At 50.0% G+C, this 14,668-nt stretch overlaps 1 protein-coding gene across 2 annotated transcripts in view; it reads left to right on the top strand.

The window, feature by feature from the left end:
- GPAT2 (glycerol-3-phosphate acyltransferase 2, mitochondrial) overlaps nt 1–14,668 on the top strand; it is a 1,776,577-nt gene that overhangs the window by 673,989 nt on the left and 1,087,920 nt on the right. For both annotated transcript variants that reach the window (XM_086944751.1, XM_086944750.1), the window contains exon 6: nt 1,918–2,055. In XM_086944751.1, coding sequence (XP_086800877.1) covers nt 1,918–2,055 — 138 coding nt within the window. The remainder of the gene's footprint in view (nt 1–1,917; nt 2,056–14,668) is intronic.

The raw sequence follows: 14,668 nt of genomic DNA, 5'->3' as shown, positions 1-14,668 counted from the left end.
AGAATGGAACCTCAATGTGGTTCTTACAAGGCTGATGGGTCCTCCTTTCGAGCCACTACACTCTTGTGAGCTTCAGTTTCTGACTTGGAAAGTGGCTTTCTTAGTAGCAATTACATCGCTACGGAGGGTTAGCGAGTTGCAGGCCCTCACCATCCAAGAGCCTTTTTTCCAAGTCCATGCTAACAGGGTGGTGCTCCGCACTAACCCTAAATTTCTACCCAAGGTTGTGTCTCAATTCCACATAAACCAAACAATCGAGTTGCCGGTGTTTTTTCAACATCCTGAGTCGCTGGCGGGGCGGATGCTCCACACCCTTGACGTTAAAAGGGCCCTAATGTATTACATTGACAGGACAAAGGATTTTAGAAAGACTAAGCAGCTTTTCGTTGCCTTTGCATCACACCACAAGGGTAACGCTATTTCCAAGGCTGGTATTGCTCGGTGGATCGTGAAATGTATTCAGATCTGTTACGCTAAGGCTAAACGCACGCTTACAATTCCACAAAGAGCCCACTCCACCAGAAAGTTGGGGGCCTCTATGGCTTTCCTTGGGAACATTCCCTTAGAGGATATATGTAGAGCAGCCACATGGTCTACCACACATACATTTACTAAACATTACTGTGTAGACGTGCACTCTAAACAGCAGGCAGCTGTAGGTCAGGCTGTTCTCAAGACACTTTTCCAAACTGCTGCAGCTGGCACGGGCGGCCGCCAATAATGGGGGGACTGCTATGTATTCTATGCACAGATATGAATTCAGCAGCCCACATGCCTCGAACTGCAAATGCTACTTACCAGAATGCATCTGTTCTTGGCATGTAGGGCTGCTGACATTCATATCGCCCGCCCTCCTCCCCGGTGCCTGTAGCAGCTGCAGTATTCATGTATATGCTCATAGCATGGTCATCACTCACATAGTTCACTCCATCTCGGCCACAATGGCTAAAAACAATCTGGGGATGGAGGCGATGCCCATGCGCACTGTAGTCCAGGGGAGGAGCCACCTATCTCGTGATACTTCGAAGACTCTTCCAGGACAACAATGTGCAATCATCCGGACCCAACACTAGGCGGCGATCTATGCACAGATATGAATGTCAGCAGCCCTACATGCCAAGAACAGATGCATACTGGTAAGTAGCATTTGCATTTTCTGCTGTTTTGTTTTTGGTATAAAATGAGATTCTCTAGTTTCTGTATCTGAATGTTTGTTGTTGTACATCATGTGATTTCCCTCTTTCGTTTCTAGCTGTAATTTCGCTTTGCCTGGTCGTGATTGCCTTATTTTCCTATTTCTCTTTCAGGTTCTAGTTGTCATTATTCAGTTTTCATGTCTTGTACTTGCTGTGACTATCTCTTCTCTTTCTGCATCTCGCTTTGCTTGTGATACCCATCTTTCTCTTCTCGAAAGACTGCAATACTTCTTTGTCAGCTGACCTTCACATTTTTCTCTGTTAGGTTGCAGTGTTGGGATGTCTTGTGTTTGAGTCTTTTGTCAGCTATGATTCTCCAACTTCTGCATCCTGGCTTTGATAAACTGCCTTGCTTATGGAAAAGGAGGGTGGGATTTTGAAAAACTAAAGACTGTCACTAAAGTAAAGTGCTATCATGCACTGCATTTACCATAATGCATTTGAGCAAACTGAGTAATGGGAAGCGAGGCAGTGTCCTCCCACTCTGGGTTTTCTATTTGCGTGTCAGATTTCGTTTGTGTCTCTCCAGTTTCCTTTTTTAAATGTCCCTTTTTATTTGTAATGGTGACCCCTATGTTTCTCTGCCTCATGTTGGCTCTAATGCACTTGATTTGGTATTACATATTGGCTGTGACCCAGCTTTTTCTATGGAGTCGTCTGTTTTTATGTTAGCTCTTCGGTTGTTTGCATGGTTCTCCCATGAACTTTCTTTTCTTCTCAGGGTTCAAGCAGTAATTAATCCTGAGGTTGCTGTGGTGGGCGATGGTAAATGTTCCTTCCATTCGCCAAGCTGGTGGAAGACTGAAATTCTGCAAATTCTTGGAGAAGTTCAATCAACCCTGTCACCATTTCTTTTCCGGTAGTTCTTATTATTTTTTACAGAGTGGATGCTGAAAAGGGGAGTCGGGTGGTTGTTCACAGGACTAGTGCTGCAGATGATCGTGTTTTCTGTTTGTATTGCTTTTATAGGGCTGTATACTGCCAAGTCCTGCAGTTAATTAATGAAGGGAAGTGCTCAGAGGGGAAGTTATGATTGCAGTTATCGGGTCTCCAGACATGCTTGGAATGTTGCTTGTTTTTTCAACCACCGTGGGCCCAGAGACAAGTTGTTCTAAATGCTTATTATGCCCTGTGCAACGATTCTTCATTCTTTTTTTTTTGATTTAACATTTAATTGAAAAAAAAGTAGAGTCATCATCTAATAATAATCCCATACAATACAGAATTATACATAATGGGTAAAATAGAAAGAATAATACATAAAGGATCATCACAACGTCGAGGGCCAGCCCTATCCATAGCCATATCAACAGTGGGGGAAGTACAGATTTCACCTCTATATACATTCCAGTGCCCCCACTTGTTGTCCCATTTCCCGGGGCATCCCCTGATCTTAAATACGGATTTTTCGGCCACCCACCCCACCAGGAGAGGTCTCTGAGGGTCACCCCACTGCATTGCCACAGCTCGTTTCACCAATAAAAAACCCAGGGCCACCCACTGGAGTTTCACCTCTGTGAGGTCTGTGGGACCCCATATGTTAAGGATCCCTTCTTTAGGGGAAAGGGGGATGGGTTTCCCTATTGCCTCTGTCATTTTGCGGGTCGCCCTGTCCCAGAGCTGTTGAATTATAGGACATTCCCACAGAACATGATAAAAGGAGCCAGTGAGGCCGCAGCCACAAAGACCGGTATCGTCAGGGCGCCTACCTATTTTGGCCAGGAGAGGAGTGGACATATAGGCTCTGTGTAAGATCTTCAATTAATTCAACCTGAAACAGTGATTAATCGCCGTTTCCCTGGGGGACATCAGTGCCGATCGCCATTCGTCATTCTCTAGGTCCCTTGCATCACCCTGCCACTTGTCTCGTAGGGACTGGAAGGAGTCTGGCATGTTATTGCATAGCTTGCTGTAAGTGCAAGATATCGCCTTTGTCTGGAGAGGTTCCGAAAGTAACCTATCCTCAAGAGGTGAGGCCTCTGGAAGGGAGGAAAGGTCGGACACGTTCGTGAGGACAGCATGTGTAATTTGGAGGTATCTGAAGGCCTCGCTCTGGGCAAGAGTGTGCTGCTGCTGGAGGCCAACAAAAGTCAGTAGTTTTCCTTTGTGGATCCAGTCACAGAGAGTGGAGATACCGATCATGTCCTTTTTATCAAATCCTTTATGGTGGCCAAGCTTCTGTGAGGCCCAGAGTGGGGTAGCTTTAGTAAACACGTCAGACCACCCCAGGCTCTTGGTATCACGGTGCCAAAGAGCTATTGTTTGTGACATGGGCCCTACTAACGACTTCGGGGGAATTTACCATACAAGGCACCCAGGTACCCTTCTCGTCCCGTCTGGTAGCGTTCCAAGTGGAACGCCGGGTTCGTAGGCGACCCATGAATCCAGGAGTTGGTGGCCACCAGTTGGGAGGCCCAATAGTAGAGCCGCATATTTGGCAGGGCAATGCCCCCATCGTACCATCCCTGATTAAGTTTGTGAAGGGCAATTCGAGGTTCCTTACCATCCCGTAGGAGAAGTCTGAGATCCCCCTCCAGCTCATGGAAATAGGAATCCGCAATCGGGAAAGGGCAATTTTGAAGGACATATAAAAAACGCGGAAGTGCCAACATTTTGAAAAGAGCCGCTCTGCCTGGGAGGGATAAAGGCAGCACACGCCAGTGAGATACATCACTATGGAGTCTCTGTAATGGGCCTTTCAGGTTATGTTCGTAGAAAAGTTTGGGATCTGAAGTAGCAAAAATGCCTAGATACTTGAATCCACCCTTGGCAATGGCGATTGTAAATCCCTTCGGAAGGGTGGGTGGAGGACCATGCAAACAATACAGAACCGATTTCGACCAATTAATTGAAAACCCAGAATATTTACCAAAATTGGTGATGACATGCAATAAACTATTAATGGAGGATCTGGGAGAAGAAACATAAACATGGATATCATCCGCATATAAGGAGATTTTGTCAATTGTGTCATCATTCCACCTGAGTCCCCTGATGGAGGCATCAGACCAGATCCAGTGGGCTAGGGGCTCTAGTGTAAGTGCAAACAACAGAGGGGAGAGGGGGCAACCCTGTCTGGTCCCTCTTTGAAGCTAAAATTGTCTGGAGGTGTGGGCGTTGACTTGCACTTGGCCTAACAAATCAATGTATAGCAGTCGGACCCACTGTATGAAATTTGGGCCAAAACCAAAGCGCCTCAGGGCCTCAAAAAGGTAGGACCACTCCATAGAATCAAAGGCTAGCGTGGCATCCAGTGATAAAATTGCGGCATCCTCTTGTATGTAGGGCTGCCTGCCATGAACGTTGTGCAAACGGCGGAGGTTTAAGGCTGTGTTGCGGCCTGGAAGGAATCCCGATTGGTCGTCATGTCCAAGTTGGAAAGAGTAGGTAGACGCATTTCCTCCAGAAGGAGTCGGGATTCGTCTGCTGAATAGTACACCCTAGAGGAGTAGACCTGTTCCAGGTGGTCCGTGAAGGCCTCAGCAATATCTTGCGGGTCAGTGACGTTGGAGGCTTCGGGGCGAATCAGTAGCGGAACCCATCTGGAGCCCTGTTCGCGTCGTTCAAGCCAAACGAGCATTTTACCTGCCCTATCTCCCAGTTCATAGACTCGGTGGCGAGTTCGCAACAGCTTAACTTGAGCCTTTTCCAAGGCCAATGCCTTGTACTAGCGTTATTTAGAACTGAGACGGGCAGCCATCTTGTCGGATGGGTTAGCATTGAGGTCTGACTCCAAGCGGAGCAGATCAGTTTCAGCCTGGAGCAGTAGCTCGTTTTGTTTGTGTAGATATCCAGACTGAAGCGCCAGTGCCCTCCCCTTGATAACTGCTTTATACGCTTCCCAGATCGTGACAGCAGACTGGACCGAACCAAGGTTTTCAGTGAAGTAATATTCTGTATGTTCCAGCAGGCTGTCTTTAAAGTCAGGGATTTTCAGTAGCCACGGATTAATGACTGAGTCTACGGGACACCTGTCGGTGATAGGTAAGCTTCACTGTGAGCGGAGAATGGTCTGAGATACCCAGAGGAAGTCCCTTTGGGTTGCGAAAAACCCCAATATCTGCCATGGGACAAAAAATATAATCAATGCGTGACATGCTATTGTGTGCATTGGAGTAGTGTGTGAAGTAGGAAGGGTCCAGGTGGACTGTCCTCCATATGTCCTCTAGTCCTATTGCCTGAGTAAGGTCTGAGCCCTGCCTATGGGAGTTGCGCTGGGGACGCCTATCTAGCATGTCGTTCATCGTCATATTAAAGTCACCACCAATGACTAATGTACCTTGGGGGAGATCTAACAGAAGTCGTTCTAGGGTCATCAGCGCATATTTGCCTAGTGCTGGTGGGATGTAGGCAGAAACCACATTTAAGCGTCGCCCTTCCCAAATGGCCTCGACCACAGCAAAACGACCAAGGGGGTCGGCCCATGTCTTCTCACAGGTAAGGGGAAGGTTTTTCTTGACAAGAATGCCAGTACCACGGGAGCCGGAGGTGAAACCAGCGTGAACCAATAGGTTGTAGCCCCCTCCACGGAGTGCCCGGCAGGTGTTACCCATCAGGTGCGTCTCCTGAAGCAGCACCAAGTCAGGAGCATGACGCCTGAGATACTGTAGCATCACTCCTCTCTTCACCTTGCTCCCAAGCCCATTAACGTTCCACATCATAAGGGTGAGCGCCTTCGTTTGGGATTGTGTCATGGTGGTTCGTATAGTGAAGGAGGGCTAAAGGCCGGACAGTGACGTCTAATATGTCCAAAATTAAGGAGGACTCCGCGAATAATTAGGAGGGATAAAAGACAATATTGAAGACAGGACTCAAAACTGCGATAGAATCTGCTTCCAAAAACAATCATAAACCACGAAAACCACAACAAAATCGTCCACCCACCCTTCTACCCCCCCCCCCCACACCCTGCCTCCCTGCCCGCGGATTCAAAACTATCCACTCCCCAACTAGGCAGAGTGCCCGTCGCACTTCCAACCATACACAGGGAGTCAGATAAAACCACTGTGCCATTCGCCAATACTGAATACAAAAGATGTATATCACAATAATCCGAAAACACATACCAGTCCAGGTGTTCACAATATTACCAAGCACAGGTCAAATAAACTTACTGCACAGGCCCGCTGCAGTTCGAGGAAGCAGATGCAAGGAACCAACAGTGGGGGAAGGCCCCCAAAGAAATCAGAGTCGGAGCTGCGGCAGAGGTGTCAAACGTCAAAAACAGTGGAGACTGTGTAGATATAGGGGGTATGCCGCCTCGGGAGTCACTGTCCGCTATCTTGATCCACCTCCGTATCCGGCCGCTGATTCACAGGTGAATGGACTAGATGCGCCCCCGATCCGGAGGCAGTACGATCTCGTGTGGTCTGGCCTGCAGGACGCCATCCCTCCATCCATCCCCACGCCTCCTCCGGGGAGAGAAAAAACCAAGTCTTACCCTCCGCCTCGACTCTCAACTTGGCCGGAAATAGCATGGAATATTTTATGCTTTTATCCCGCATCGCCTTCTTGACTTCCAGGAAGCTGCGACGGCGTGCCTGCACTTTAGTCGTAAAGTCTGGAAAGAATGTTATGGCGGCATTATCAATTTGGAGTGGTGCACTCGTCTGGGCCGCCTGGAGTATGAGGACCCTGTCCCGAAATTGAAGACCCTGGCAAGGATCGGACGTGGGGGGGCACCAGGTTTCGGCCTACCTCCCGGGATTCGATGGGCCCTCTCAGTAGAGAAAAAACTGGAGTCGTTTTGGCCGGAGGTGTTTCCCCACGAGGTCCTCGACAAAGAGGTCGGCAGCGGGCTCCTCCATGGGCTCCGGAACCCCTAGGATGCAGACATTGTTTCGTCGCGCCCGCCCTTCATATTCATCCAGGAGTTCACTCATCTGATGCTGCTGTTTCTGGAGGTGGGCCACCTGCTGCTGGAGGGTAGAGGTGTCATCGATGAGGGCTGCCGTTTTAACCTTCACTTCTTTGACCTTGGAGTCAATTTTGCGAAGGTCCGCCCGCAGCAGGGTGACTTCGATATTAACACAGTCTATTCGGGTCTCAAGAGAAGTACGTACTCCCGCAATGGCCTCCATCACATCCTCGCGCGTCAAAGTTTTGGCTGCAGGTGAGGGCGGTCCGTTCTTCTGGACTCCCTCCTGCGTCATGTCTTTAGCGCCTCCTTTGGCAGTCCAGGAGAATTTAGTGAGTTGTTTCTGGGTCTTCGACCTATGTCCCCTGTTGAAGGCCATAAGGGGGGGGGAGGGCAGAACAGTGTGTTGCAAAAACAGGTAGAAAATTGCAAAAAACACAGTTGATGGACAGAATGCAGAACAATGTCTTACATTCACCCCCAGTACAAAGATCTGGGCCTAAATCCATCGTTTTTTTGCACTCCACACTACCCTAGGTCAAACACTGGCTATATGCAAATCAGCCTTGACCCTGTGCCTCATTGGAACAGTCCAGCCCGAACTACCAAGCCATGTCTTTCTTAGACCGGAATCAAGCATCCAAGGACCGGTTTCTGGCTATCAGCCTTCTTCAGCCTGGATAGCTTGACTCCAGTGATGTGGAGAGCCTGGGACTCACGTCTGAGCATACCCAGCCCACTCGGGGTGAAAATTGCAAAAAAAACAGTTGATGGACAGAATGCAGAACAATGTCTTACATTCACCCCAGTACAAAGATCTGGGCCTAAATCCATCGTTTTTTTGCACTCCACACCACCCTAGGTCAGACACTGGCTATATGCAAATCAGCCTTGACCCTGTGCCTCATGGGAACAGTCCAGCCCGAACTACCAAGCCATGTCTTTCCTAGACCGGAATCAAGAATCCAAGGACCGGTTTCTGGCTATCAGCCTTCTTCAGCCTGGATAGCTTGACTCCAGTGATGTGGAGAGCCTGGGACTCACGTCTGAGCACACCCAGCCCACTCGGGGTGAAAATTGCAAAAAACACAGTTGTTGGACAGAATGCAGAACAATGTCTTACATTCACCCTAGTACAAAGATCTGGGCCTAAATCCATCGTTTTTTTGCACTCCACACCACCCTAGGTCAGACACTGGCTATATGACATTGTTCTACATTCTGCCCATCAACTGTGTTTTTTGCAATTTTCAAACCCGAGTGTGCTGGGTATACTCAGACGTGAGTCCCAGGCTCTCCACACCACCACTGGAGTCAAGCTATCCAGGCTTATGAAGGCTGATAGCCAGAAACCGGTCCTTGGATGCTTGATTCCGGACTGGGAAAGACATGGCTTGGTAGTTCGGACTGGACTGTTCCCATGAGGTACAGGGTCAGAGCTGATTTGCATATAGTCACTGTCTAACCCAGACGGGAGTAGAGTGCAAAAAAACGATGGATTTAGGCCCAGATCCTTGTACTGGGGTGAATGTATGACATTGTTCTACATTCTGTCCATCAACTGTGTTTTTTGCAATTTTCACCCGAGTGTGCTGGGTATACTCAGACGTGAGTCCCAGGCTCTCCACACTACTGGTGTCAAGCTATCCAGGCTGATGAAGGCTGATAGCCAGAAACCGGTCCTTGGATGCTTGATTCCGGTCTGGGAAAGACATGGCTTAGTAGTTCGGACTGGACTGTTCCCATGAGGCACAGGGTCAGAGCTGATTTGCATATAGCCACTGTCTAACCCAGGGTAGTGTGGAGTGCAAAAAAACGATGGATTTAGGCCCAGATCCTTGTGCTGGGGTGAATGTATGACATTGTTCTACATTCTGTCCATCAACTGTTTTTTTTTGCAAAAACAGGTAGAGGCAGCCACTCCCAGGCGCAGAAATAGGTGGACCTCACGGGACAGTCCCAGTGACAACAAGCAAGCGCACTTGGGCCACAATATAGGAGTAAGGGGGGGGGGAAGAGGGTTCAGGCACCAGACGATCAGCGATTGCCATTCTCCCCAGTTGGGTACGGCCAGGTGGGTTGGAGCAGGGCACACCACAGCCACGACGTTGACTTTCCTAAGGATCATAGGTTCTGACCAGGGCAACAAGTACTCAGGCCAATGAAACCGGGTTCCAGAAGTCCAATGAACAGTAGGGGCAGGCAGGGAGATCTCAGGCCAAGAAACTGGAGCACAGTCGCCCAGGCGAGTGCTACGATATATTCATGCCATGTGGGGCAGCCACTGGGCCAGCACTTAGCAAAGTCCTGTGAGAGTGGAGGCAGATGCAGGCCAGCGCGAGTTCCAGGTCTAAACAAGCAGAAGCAGGCCACTCCGCCACATCCAAGGTAGTCGCCCAATGAGAAGGTCTCGTCGAGCAGGCCGGCAACGATAGAATGTGGCGCCTCTGTCCCCACACCTCTGCTATCGGCGTGAACGGAGGGCTGACAGGGGCCCAGGCGGAGAAGCAGCATAAGCCAGGGTCTATTCGAGGGAGACGGAGGACTACCAGGCCAGGAGGAAAAACAGTAGTCACTTACGGGGAGTTGGCCCAGAGCAAGGCCAGGCGGTGTGCTCGCCGTCCCGCGACGAGATGGATGGCACAGGCGAGGTTCCTCGAAGATGGAGCAGCAGGGGCCGCAGGCGAAGTAAGGATCCTTAATGGTGCCCCCAGGGCAGCACCCTCCACTTCCACACGGGCGGGCAGCAGAAACTGGTAGATGTGTCACCGGCCCGGGGGTCACCCTCAGTAGCGCCTCGTTGCACTCCGCAGAGCCAGGATAGGCTGAGCGCTCTGCCGTAGGGGAGCAGATGAATCCGCCTCGATGTCTCGACACCTCCGCCACAGCGCAACGGCTCTGGCCAGCAACACCAACGGCCGTGAAGTCCTCAGGCCTCCGCAGCTCGGAATGCATCTCCGGAGCCAGCAGCCATATTGTCTGCAGGAAGGCCGCAGCTATCAGGGAGATTTCACCAGCCTCCGCACCACTCAGGCGGCCAAAAACCTGGGAGCACACACCTGGACTGTAGTAGTAGAGACCCCCGATCTTTATGGGGCACCTCGAAAGGGAAGGGCGGATGAATGGACGGATTTATTTGGCGAAGGGCGGAGAGCCGCTTTAGCAAGCGACCATTCTGCTCGGCAGTTAGCCACGCCCCCTCCGATTCTTCATTCTTAAGCGAGCAAAGTGAGTGCATGGCTGTGCTTGCCGGACGCCTCAGAGCTTGTTCGCAGTGTGTTCTAAGGGCACTGTTAGGATTGAACAGTGCATATGACTACTTTTTGGTCAATAACTGCTAAAATCGTTTCAGTAGGGTCCGAATAATAATCCTAGGCAAAACACCTACTGTAATATGTAATATTAAGTCTCCGAATCATCACTAAGTGGAACAGACTTGAATGGGTTTATGCCCCAAAATGCAGGTGTGAGAAGAGAATACAAGAATGCAAACGTTAATGGGGGAAAGACTACATTTTTGCTTTAAAAATGTTAAGATTAAAAATTCTTTCAGCGTTCTCGCTAATGCCTGTCAGATTGGTGCGTTGCTTGTGAAGCCTCATAGACCCTTGGTGATGGCAGCAGGTAGATCCTTATTAACCGGCTCCTCCAAGCCAGAAGGCATTTTTGTGGGCTGCAGACAAGTACAGAGACTGCCCTTCGCTTTCAATTCCACTGTGACTTGCGCATGCGATGGCATCCGCTAGAGTACGCCTTAAGCACAAGAGTCCTGCCTACATTTCTGTCGGTTCACCATATCTTAAAGAGACGTCCAACCGCAGGTTCCTTACCTTAGAATTATTTTAAGGTGTCAGAGTGGATCCTGGAAAGTGTTCATGAGCAACCAGTTGGTGGCGTTGTTTTGCTCCACATAGTGTTGGCGTCGTCCTCAATGGAAATGACATGCACCCAGTGCACAGACGTTTGTTATAGTCTTTCCGCGCCATTCAGTCCAGATCCAGAGAGCGCTACACCCAGTTATTTCTTTACTGACCTTTTTTGGCTTCTTGTCCAAGTCTTTTTTGAGATCTAATCCTGATGTGGCAGGACGTCATCTAGGAAGGGCAGCTTCAACCCCTTCTGCGCCTGTCACTGGCAAATGTGGGTGATGGACCTGTGCATTTTTTGCCTCTTGTGCCTCAAGCGCGACCACAACTTGAAAACCTGTGTCAACTGCCGTGCAATGCACCCCAAGGCCTTCAGGGAACGCTTTCTCAAGTTCTTTGCCATGTTGTTATGGTCTCGATCCCGTTTGAGAGGAAGGTCACAAGATCTCTCGCAGAGTTCAAGATCCTCTTCGCGCTCAAAGTTGTCCATGGGTATGTCCCACTGCAAGAAGAAGAGTGAGAAGTTTAAAAGGTCTTTGACTTGGCCCCATCCATAGAAGTCAACTGAAGAAATGAGGGAGCATTTTCATTCGAGGCCATGGCACCGCGAAAGCGCCTGCAACGCCCACCCAACTCTGAGTTCTATGAGGACATGCACCTCATATTTGGGCAGCCCGTTCCTGCTGGTGTGCCTTCAGGCCCTGCAGGTTTGGGAGGGTCCCCCACTGGTTCTTGGTTGGCGCTTCCATCCCCGGCTTTAGTTGGGCCCTTGGATCCATGGATGGATCCAGGCCAGCCCCGGTCATACCACTTCAACCTTCTCCGGCCCGATGTCAACACCTCCGGTGGTGCCATTTCCAACGTTTGACACAGTCTCCAGCACTTACTCTGGGAGGAGTTTGACTGGTCACTGGACACTAGATCCTAACATGGACTGATGTGAGAAATTGGCTAACTCCAGTGAACTTTATGAATGGTCTCTTCTCCTACTGTGGCTACGGAGGAGGGATCCTCGTTTGCCATGGGGGTGAGAAGGACAGATGAGGTCTTGGACCTTAGCTTACCCTCAGTGGCAGTCAAGATGAAAACCTTCACAGGGCTGCTTCGGCCCAGAGTGACCCCCTCAGAACTGCTTCTCCCCTTTAGTGAAGCCCTCACAGATGTCTTGCTTGGGACTTGGTCCGAACCCTGCACAGGGGCACTTGTGAACAGGATGATTGCCCTGCGCCACCGCTCCACCTCATGGTACCCCAATTTCCTCATGCAACACTCCAGCCCAGAGAGCTTGGTAGTCGAAGCTTCCAGCTCCTGTGTAAATCCTTGCTCATTCCTTACCCCTCCACCAGATAGGGAATAACAAAGAGGCTGGACATCTTAGGCAAGAAAATATTTTCTTCCACCAGTTTTGCATTATGATCTATGAACACCACCTGACATTTGGAATATTACTCCCATGCACTGTGGAATTCAGTTAAACTGGTGCTGCTCATGGTCCTGGAAGAGGCCCGGACACACTCCTAAACTATTGCAGATGGTAGAGATGCAGTCAAGTTCATGATTCGATGTGGGCTATACACAACCGACACGCTGGGCAGAATGATTTCTTCATCGGTGGCGTTACAGCGCCTCGCCTGGCTAAGAACAACTGGCTTTTATGGGGATGTTCAAGTGTCGCTTATGGGCATGCCCTTGGATAGCTCCTATCTCTTCAGAGACAAGGCGGTCTCTTAGCTGGAGCACTTTAAGGAAAGTCGGGTTACAGCCAGATCCTTGGGTCTTTCCATTGCTCCTCTCAACCTCAGTCTGCCTTTTGCTCCATTCATGGCCACGGAATGGGCTTTCAGCCATGTCTTTACATGCCCAGCTTCCATGGCACACAAGCTCCCCAGCCTCTGAGTGGCCGAGGACACGGTACTCACAGACCCTGTGGGTCTGGCAGCCAGAGGCCGGTACAGTCGACCATCCACTGGTAGCCGCAGCCTCCAAACAAGACAAGATATGCCATCACCGTTCCAGTGTGAGGTCAATAACATCAGACTGATGTTTTTTCAAATTGTCCGAAGGAGATACTCCCTCCCCTCCACCCACTTATTGCAAGCTGGCAGAGCACCACCTCTCTTTGCTCCTCCAGGAAGTGACAGCTCTTATGGCCAAGGGAGCCATAGAGGGGGTGTGCCTTTGCCAGAAGTAGGTTGTGGTTGTTATTTCCGCATCTTTCTGGTGCCCAAAAAAGACAGAGGCCTTTGTTCTATCTTAGACCTACACCCTCTTAATTGCTTTCTCAAGAAGGAGAAGGTAAAAATGCTCACCCTCGCTCAAGTTCTGCCTGCCCTGGACCCAGGAGACTGGATGGTAGCGTTGGACTTGCAGGAAGCATACTTGTGCCAGCTGCCCCTCGCTGCCCTCTAGTAGGTCTCCCCCCCACTGCCGTCAGTAAACCGCTGTCACACTCACAACTCCCCTGCTTCTCACTGTTAACTACTCCTGCCTCATTGTCATCCTCTACATTGTTTGTGCAATATATATGTGCCAAACTAGCCTTTCCCGTTTAGCTCAGCCCTATACTGCTCGGTTTGGTTTTATCTGTGCTGGTTTAGTTTTGATTCTGTTCAGATTAGCCGGACGTGCCGCCTTCAACTGCACTATTTCCTAACTGTGGTAGGCCATTTTCTATTTTTGTCATTCCTGTTAGATTAGCCCTTTGTGCATTTGGCCTGTGCTTTCGCTGCCCTAACTTACCTTTGTTTGTTCAGTTGTATGCTGTTTTTTCAGCAAGCCTGCCTCATCTCTCGCTTCCTGACGCTTTTTACCTCTCCTGCCCTCACTTCCAGCAAAGTGGACACGCCAGCGTGTGCGAAAGTCAACCCTGTCTGCTCCTGTTCCCGCCTTAACCACCCCCAGCGCAAGGAGCCCTGGCCCTCCTGCCATCGACTGATATGCCACTGCAGAGCTAGCCCTGGACCCCAGACTCCACAACAACTGCTGCATCGCCTCTCCTTGATCAAGGCTAGGACCTCTCACCTGCCACTGCTGTCGATTCACTTGCAACTGTGAAACTCCCACCCACATAGAAATCCTTGCTGCACATGCCCTGCTGACTACCGACACCCCTGATTTGCTCCACTGCACCCTGCTCAATGCCTGATCTCTCTGCAAACAAGCCTTAAAAATTTGGGACACCATTACCACCCTAACCCTGACGTGATCTTAATCACAGAGACCTGGCTAAACCCCTCCTGCACCCTGACATCATCATTGCAATGCCCAACGGCTACAAGATGATACACACGGACCACACCAACAAACATGGAGGAGGCATCGTCATCATCCACCAAAAGACAGTCTGTTTCACCACCACCAAAGACATCACACTATTCATGGAACACCCTAACTTCCAGCTCCAAACCAATGACAGAACGACCATCAAAGGCACACTCGCCCACAGACACCCAGGTTCTGTGACACCATCCCAGAATTCATCACGCCTCCTGCAAACAACTGGAAAGAAAATGGTACACCAGCAGGGGCCTCACAAACCGAGCCACCTTCAAGTGAGCCCGCAACAAACTCCTCTAGGACAGAAAAGGAGGCGCCATAGCAGAGTGCATCGAAGCAAGTAAATCTTCAGCATCATCAAAGCGTTCTCCTGCACGTCAGCCACTGAGATCTTGATCACGCTTCCCAGGAACTCTGCGTCACACTAGTGAACTACTTGCACAACAGGATATCCACCATCTACATTAACTTCA

Source organism: Lissotriton vulgaris, chromosome 11, assembly GCF_964263255.1.
Source record: "Lissotriton vulgaris chromosome 11, aLisVul1.2, whole genome shotgun sequence".
Lineage (NCBI taxonomy): Eukaryota > Metazoa > Chordata > Amphibia > Caudata > Salamandridae > Lissotriton > Lissotriton vulgaris.
Note: the sequence above shows the minus strand (reverse complement) of the source record. Positions and strands in the feature narration are given on the sequence as shown.